The 8,048-nt window shown below is 43.3% G+C and overlaps 1 protein-coding gene across 1 annotated transcript in view; it reads left to right on the top strand.

Annotated features, from left to right (window-relative positions):
• LOC104948746 (latent-transforming growth factor beta-binding protein 1-like) overlaps positions 1-7,789 on the top strand; it is a gene marked incomplete at its 5' end in the record, with an annotated part of 15,428 nt that extends 7,639 nt beyond the window's left edge. The window contains 4 exons of the mRNA XM_010774973.1: positions 3,827-3,964; positions 5,034-5,195; positions 6,315-6,404; positions 7,572-7,789. Of these exons, the coding sequence (XP_010773275.1) occupies positions 3,827-3,964; positions 5,034-5,195; positions 6,315-6,404; positions 7,572-7,774 (593 nt within the window). The remainder of the gene's footprint in view (positions 1-3,826; positions 3,965-5,033; positions 5,196-6,314; positions 6,405-7,571) is intronic.
• Between the last annotated feature and the right edge of the window lie 259 nt (positions 7,790-8,048).

The following is an 8,048-nucleotide window of genomic DNA, read 5'->3' as shown; positions in this document are numbered from 1 at the left end:
GCGCGTGCAAAGGGGGAGATGCCAACAGTATCGTATCTGCTGAGGGTGTTTATTTGGAAATCGGGGTTACCGGCCAGTGATTACCCGGTGCGGTCTCTCCTGGACTCCACAACAGATGGGAAGTTGTGAAATAAACAGAGTCCCCCATTCAGGGACACACAGCTGGAGCTCAACGGTTATCTCTAGTCCGTCCTTCAGGGCTCTGTGTGAGCCGGCAACATAAAGAGTGGGGGATTTTCGTCTGGTTCTTCCTGGAAGTGTTAGAAATAAACAGAGTCCCATTTCAGAAACACACAGACGGTTATGTACTGGACAACTATTGAGTGGTACTAGTCATTAGGCCTTTTTTCATATAGTCTCTCGCCGTCTCCTTCAGGGCTCTGTGAGGAGCTCCCAAAAATAAAACGACCCCTGCTGCTGTGCCCTGCAGTTTTGTGACCGATTGGACAAAACACAAAATACTGGCTGTAAACAGAGAAGCAACCTCACTTTTACTTTTGAACTGAGTTCGTTTCTGAGTCCTTCTTCCACTCCTGCTTGATGCGAATCAGCGGATCGTTAATTAGTGGAAATACTTTACAAATTGGCAAGGCCAAAAGAGAATTTGAGGAACGCTTCCGACTTTGCGTGTCATCTTGCCGCAGGGGCCATTGCTAGTCTTCTCTGTATCCGTACCGAATGTTGATTATATGCTGCCTATCGAAACTACAACATACTGCCCTGCATCTGGGGGGCGTATTCCAGGCCTCTGAGCCAAAGGGTCTAACTTATAGTATTGAAGGGTAGCAGACCGCGTAGAGCTCAAAGGGGGAGCAAAACACTCGATGGGTTTAAATGGGCCGCAAAACTGCAGACAGAGGCTGCGTAGCGCATGTCTGTTCGCTGGCCTCTCGCCTTTGCGCTTCTGGCATTGAGTTCCAAACAAGACGCCCCGGTGGCTGCGGTGCTGCACTTGTGCCCCCGATTGGAACCTGATGTCTATTTCAGCCTGATCTGTCTTTAAGGGGTTAAATGTGGGTTGGATGGGCAGCTTTGGCCGGGCTAAGAGCAGGAAACCGCCCGCGTGTCCCTTTGTCGTGCAGACTGGCCCTCGTGCTCTCTCTGGACCCGTCTCACCTCATACTTCGCTGGCCAGGGGAGGATATACCGATGATCACCGAGGTGGTTGACCCGAGGGCCGAGGGCTCGGCAGCCTTGCCAACGCCGCCGTGCTATGCTGACCGGCTGCGAATTCCCCAAATGTGAGAATCTCGAACTGCCTAAATTTGTGGTGGTGGGGGACTGCGTTCGCGCTCTCCCCTGATTATAGTGTTTGCAGAAAAGGTCAAAGACACTGTGGGCTACAGCTTGCACTGTGTGGCGGTCCTTCCTTTGGCTCCAGGAAAGACTTTCTGTGCTGCCGATGTCCTCACCAGAGCGTGTCCTTCGCCTTTGGGCTCGAAATATCTCTGCGTCGTCTTGCAGTGAGGCCTCCCTCTGCGTTGCCACGCTCCAGGAGCCAAGGCAAGTTCAATTTGTCACCTTTAGCTTTCTTTGGCATGAGTCCAAAAGATCCGCTGCTTGATGTGGATGCAGTTCTCTTCCCTCATCTCGAAACCCAATTTGTTGTGTGCGCTTTTCCAGATGCCCATCTTTGTTGTTGTTTTCAGCCGGAGAATGGTTTCAGGGACACAGCTAGACTATCCGTCGGTGCACCGTTCCGCGGAGGCGCTGCCTACGTCAGCTGTGAGCGCAAATCCATTGATGAGTGAACGGGGGCCAACCTCTTCAGCCCTCCCAGCGCTAAAAGGATCGCCGCTATATATTACGTAAGGGGACGGGATATTAAACTGATTAAGAACAGATACTCTACACTTTTGATCTTAGCCAGAAGGCCCGCGAGAAGCGCGATGAACCCTACACGTTTGCCTGCGGGACGACGCGCACTCGTTGCGCAGTCGCCGCAGGTTCTTGGTGCGTGCTCTTTGTGAGCCTGGCGTAACAGAGGCGCTGCGCGTAGGCTTGGACCGCCACGTGCGAACTGACTGCTCTTTCTTGGTCTTTCACAAACTCGGATCCGCTCAGCCTAAATGGGCCAAGTCCCTTACCAAAAATAGGTTGAACTCGTAGGTGTTCCTCTCACGGAAGTCTTTTGTAAAGGCGATAGACTTATACGCTTTGAAGAGAAACCAGAGTAATTGTGGAGGGACCGTCTCCTGGAGAACAGAACACCGAACGTAGTTGTTCAGTCCAGAGCCCCGCGGTGACCCTTCACTTGGCTTTTCCACATCCACGGGCCACACCCTTTCCGCCCAGCTGCGCGTAGCATGGTTCGTTGCTTCACCTGTGGCATTCTTTTGGCATGGAGTCCATAAAAAGAACCCTGCTGCTGTCTCGCCTGCACTTTGTGGCCGTCCCCGATTGGAACCTATCTCTTTAGTAATACGCTTGAGTTGTGTGGCCATCTCTTTTGATGTTATACGTGCTGACTCGCCGGCATTAGAAAACACTCGTTTCGACTGTAAACATCAGGCAATCCCTTTCTAACGTAGGCTCGCCATGAACGCATACTAGGATCACTCCTCCATGAGTTGGGGGGTCGAAAATGACCCCAATTAGAAATCAATGTTGTTTTGTCGAATGAATTAAAAAAAATGTCTCTTAATCTGTCTAAAGGTGATTATATTTTATTTTATTCTGGTCAACAAAAGATCTGATTATGGTACATTTACCATGCTTATTTATAACCTTTTGTTATAAAAAACAATGAGATACGCTCATAGTTATATGTAAGAGTAGCAAGCCGCCATGCATGTGTACACACACACACACAGCACACAGCACACACACACACACACACACACACACACACACACACACACACACACACAAATCAATAATCATATAATAGGTTACCTAACAGGTTAGCTTTTATTAGAAGGAATTATGAATACAGTGAGTCTCTACACAACAAATGCAGTAATATCAGCTGGCTTACTAAACTAGTGTAATGTTAGCTAGCTTAGTAAGCTAGTGTAATGTTAGCTAGCTAACAGAGTACTAACATTACTACTAACATTATTTAGCAGTTAGCTAACTAGTGTCTACTTTGTTGACCAACATGATACTCTATCACAGAAAAGTCATGGAGTTGATAAATGAAGATAATACTTACATGTATGCTGCTGTGTCAAACTGACCTCCTGGTGGTGAGACTGCAGGCATCAGATGTGTAAGTGGGACAGAAAATGTATCCTGACAGTCACAGTTGGTAAGAATCAAAGGTTCCCAAAGCAAACCCTTGAGATTCTGTAGGAAATGCTTGGGGTCATTTTTGACCCCGCTTATGAAAAACTGGGGTAGTGACACAAAAACTGCAATTTCTTAAAATGTATAAAAACATTTAAAAAAATTCAAATGGCCTCAAGTCACAAACATGTTTTATGAGGAATACCTGGAATATGGAAGTGTAAAAACTTTTAATTTCAGAGATTTTGAAGAATAACAACCCTCGGGGTCATTTTTGACCCCACTTATGCATCTAAGGGTTAAAAACACATCTCAATACACTACACTTCCAAACCATCACTGCACACACACTGTCTCTCCGTCTTCCTTCCTTCCAGCTGTTCCTCTCCTCTCATCGGCCATTATTTGTTTCTTTTCTTTTCTTGTACTTCTATTTCTTAATTCTCCCTAGCTGTGTAGCTATATTGTAATTTACCAAAAGTAGTGTCCACACTACACAGTTGATGATGAACAATCTTATTATGTCTTGATTGTTAAGAGGCTAATGACCTGAATAATGAACAACATTTATGGATTGTTCTTCTGTTCCTCTCCACAGATGTGAATGAGTGTGAGCTGCTGAGCAGTGTGTGTGGAGAGGCCCAGTGTAAGAACACTGACGGATCATTCCACTGCGAGTGTCCCAGCGGACAGGACTACAACGTAATGATCGCCAAGTGTGAGCCCGTTCCCACAGGTGACCCCCCCTCCACTGTGGTACAAATTAACCTGCAGACATCAGAGTTTATAACGGTTTTTAATACTGACTTTGAATACTTTTTAATACTATTGATAGCCAATTCATTTAGTTCTTATTCTGGAGCTTGCTACTGAGTTCTTGACTCGTGTACAGTATTTATAATGCTTCATACACACAAGCAACATAATCAAGTTATTTATAGATGTAAGGTTATTAACCTCCTGACTACAAACACTACCAGTGTTGGAAAAAGTACTCTGTTAATTAAATAAAAATACAAATACTATAATCTTACATTTAATGTCCTGATTTCAAAATGTTACACAGGTAAAGGAACAAAAGTACTAGCATCAAAATGTGCTTAAAGTACAAAAAGTAAAAGTACTCAGAATGCAGAATGGATCTTTTCACAGTAGGGTATTATTATGGTTAATATAATGTTGTGTTTTAGATCATCCAAATACAATGTAGATTCGTTGTGGAGTAGAAGAATAAAGTAGAAATAAATGGAAAGACTCAAGTAAAGTACAAATACTTCCAACAGTACTTAAGTAAATACTTCAATAAATGTACTTAGTTCCTTTCCACCACTGAACACAACTAAAAACTACTACCTTTTTAATTAATGTAATACATCTTATAATAAACAATGAAATGCTTGCACTATTTGTATTGTTATTATTATTATTATTAGTTTTTATGTCTTAGTTTAATTGCATTGTTGAGTAACCTGTGACCCACATTTTTCATTCATTACACAACTACACAAATTCTAAAATGTGTATAAAATGCAGTTAATTTCCACATTATATTTACAAAGAACCGAAGACAATCTAATTTTTTTTTTAAACTGAGATGGAACCATTATAGTAATAATAACATGAATAAACGGATCATGAATGACAGCTGAAGCCTGAACTCAGTTTCAGTTTAGTGAATTATTCAGGAAATGGGAACAGCACAGACCCCAGTTCTGAAAAATATGACATTTTAATAAAATGTGTTTGATACTCATCCCTTTGTCTTGTCTCCCTTCTCCCCCTCTCTTCCTCTCTCCCCCCCTCAGTTTCCTCAGTGGAGCGTAAGGAGTGCTACTACCGTCTGAACGATGAGAATCTGTGTGAGAGCGTGCTGACCAGCCACGTCACCCTGCAGGAGTGCTGTTGCACCCTGGGAGCTGGGTGGGGGGACAACTGCGAGGTGTACCCCTGTCCTGTCAATGGCACAGGTGAGGAGGAGGAGGAGGAGGAGGAGGAGGAGGAGGACTGACCACCTCAGTATCTTTACTCCATACACCTTTTTTTCAGTCCCGCAGTTTACCAGTTTGTAGCTTGTGACCAAAACCACACCCTGAAGTATCTTCTGTATAGCACAGTCCTGTTCATGTGTGGACAAATGCTCTATTTGTTCAAGGATTTGACACAAGTCTGGAAGTGTTGAGTTAAAAACTAGCCTAAAGATTGTCTACAGCTGTGGTCCGAGTCTAAGATGTTCACGTCAATTGTGGAATTTCTGGTTTAGGCGTTAGTCGGAGCGGAGTAGCAGTAACAGCAGAAAAGCTCCCTCTAATGATTGCATGGCACATTTCCCCAGCCAAGAATGACCCAAGCACATCGCCAACTGAAGAGTGTGTCAGTCAGACAGGTGATGCAATGTGTCCGTATTCAAATGCCACATGAAAGCTACAGCATGATCCCTAGAGATGTTAATGTTACCCCTCCTCTACACATGTTACCCCAAGCAGTCTTAGCACATTTACTGCACTTAAAGCCACAGTAGAGTGACTCCTGGCTATCCAAATAAGCATGTTTTCCTCTCCTCGTTTCTGCCATTTCCAGTCTTTATGTTCTCTCAAATTGTCAAACTATTTGAAAGTAGAATGTCTGAAGAAAGAGATCTTTTAAGTGCAGTAATTCTGATTCTGACTGACCTTCAAAACATTTGCCTTCAAGGTGACTTTAACTTCTACAACATACAGCTGTATCACAAATGGATGGATGCAGTGTGAGCACGTTACATTAGGTGTAGCTGTGTTTCATGGACCTGCACATCACTCTTGTTTCACCATAATTATCTAAATGTCGGGATGATTTTTCCCTTTTTTTTGTTATTCTTATAAACGGGCATTAGAGAAACGAAACGTCAGGAAGCACCTACAATGATTGATGGTGGCTGATATCGGTGTCTGACCCATTTAAAAACTGAGCAGGAACTGAACTTCTCTTTTGGCTTTTACAGTAAAGTGTACCTCGTGTCCTTACAGTAAATACTGTAGCTTTGCAGACGCACACACCACAGTGCCTGCTCGAATCTTAACCTCTGAACCTCCATGTCTGTCCCCTCACAGACCAGTTCAATCAGATGTGTCCGTCTGGAAGAGGTCTTATTCCCAATGGAGACTTATTGTATGGGGTACCCACAGCTGGCAGCTACAAAGGTAAGGCTGAGCGTCTTTTATTTAGACAACTCAACATCATCCATCACACAGCATCATTTGAGTCCAGCAGGAAGCAACACAACTGGATGTGCCCATTTAGAGTCTGATATCAGCATGACATGACGATGCTTTTTGAGTGCATTTATAAAATACCCTGTCCATGGGTGTGTGTTGGTCACAATTCTTAAGAAGATAAATGGAACTACCACAGAATACATTTGGAGTAATTTTCCAGGTGTTTATCTATTGCACTGTTCCAAAAGTGGAAGATGCATTCATGAAACGTTACGTCCCAGATGTTTAGTTGAGATAAAAAGAGCAAGGTTTGCCGGCAATAAGAGGATATGAAGTTTTGGATTCAATCATTCAAACTTTGTTTGTACAGACCTTTCATACAAGTTCAGTTCACTGAACAGTCAGCAGTAATAGGGGTCTATTTCAGAACCTTTACAAGGGTCTTCATGCACTTCCTATAACTGTTTCTCTTCTCTCCACAGAGGCCTCCAGGCTCAGGGGCCCATTCTTTTTTATGATACTGATTTGTAAACAAAACACCTAACGCTACTCCATCAAGGGCATTGTTTTCTAGAATGTATGTATGTAAGCATTGCAAAGTGTATAGATGTATCTAACAGGAAATGTCTTAAACCCCAATTGTACAGCATATACATATTAGAACGATTCCAGCTTGTTGTTGGAAAAGCTGTTGTGAAGGCACAACATTCACTGGTCATGGATTTATGTCAAGTTGTGAAGGTATCCTAGGATGCATTTCATATCAGGTTAAAATAATCAAATCCATACGGCAGTGAGACCTGAGAATATCCAGTCCTGTAACTTCAGATATATTGAAAGAGAAGAGTTAAGATTGAATCTGATTCTAACAGTTAGCAGCACAGAGACAGAGCTGGTCGAAATATTCAACACAAACACTGAAACACGTTCCCTGTGAAACCCTAATGAACCTAGGTCACAATGTTTCAGGAGTTATATACATGTACTATTACAAACTTTGTGTTGGTATCCTCTCCATGAACTTACATGAGGATGATGATATTATGTTCCTATATCCGTATGCTAACGCTACATGAATGCTACATGCACAGCACAGTTACTCCTGGCTCTCGGTCATTAATTCTGCGAACATGTTTCCTGTCTCTGTTTCAGACGCAGATGAGTGTGCGCTGTTCGGCCAGGAGGTGTGCAAAGGAGGCTTCTGTTTGGACACGGTGGGCAGCTATGAGTGTTACTGCAAGACCGGACAGGACTACGACCCTGCCAGACTGGAGTGCAGAGGTCGGCCTAATACAGCGTTACACAAACCCAGAGTGTGTCTGCATGCATGTGTGTGTATGATGTGTGTGAGTTAGAAGTTCACTCCATTGCCTGTTGCATTCAATCAATAATAAGCAGAAAGACCAGACTATATAGTACCGTATCTATCTTCCACTCACCTGAACCAGGAGGAACGCACATCTACTTTTGAAGTGTCAAAAACTGTGGGTCAAATATCTAAGAAAAAAAAATGTAGATGGCTTGAGTCACAGACAGATTCAGCTGCTTTTATTCACGGTCATAGTGAAATCAGTCAGTCAAAAGTTTGGAAACACCTTTTCATTCAATGGTTTTTGTTTATTTGAATTT

The sequence above is a fragment of the Notothenia coriiceps genome, unplaced genomic scaffold (assembly GCF_000735185.1).
Source record: "Notothenia coriiceps isolate Sejong01 unplaced genomic scaffold, NC01 NC01_scaffold00014993, whole genome shotgun sequence".
Lineage (NCBI taxonomy): Eukaryota > Metazoa > Chordata > Actinopteri > Perciformes > Nototheniidae > Notothenia > Notothenia coriiceps.
This window is presented reverse-complemented; position numbering and strand designations above follow the sequence as displayed.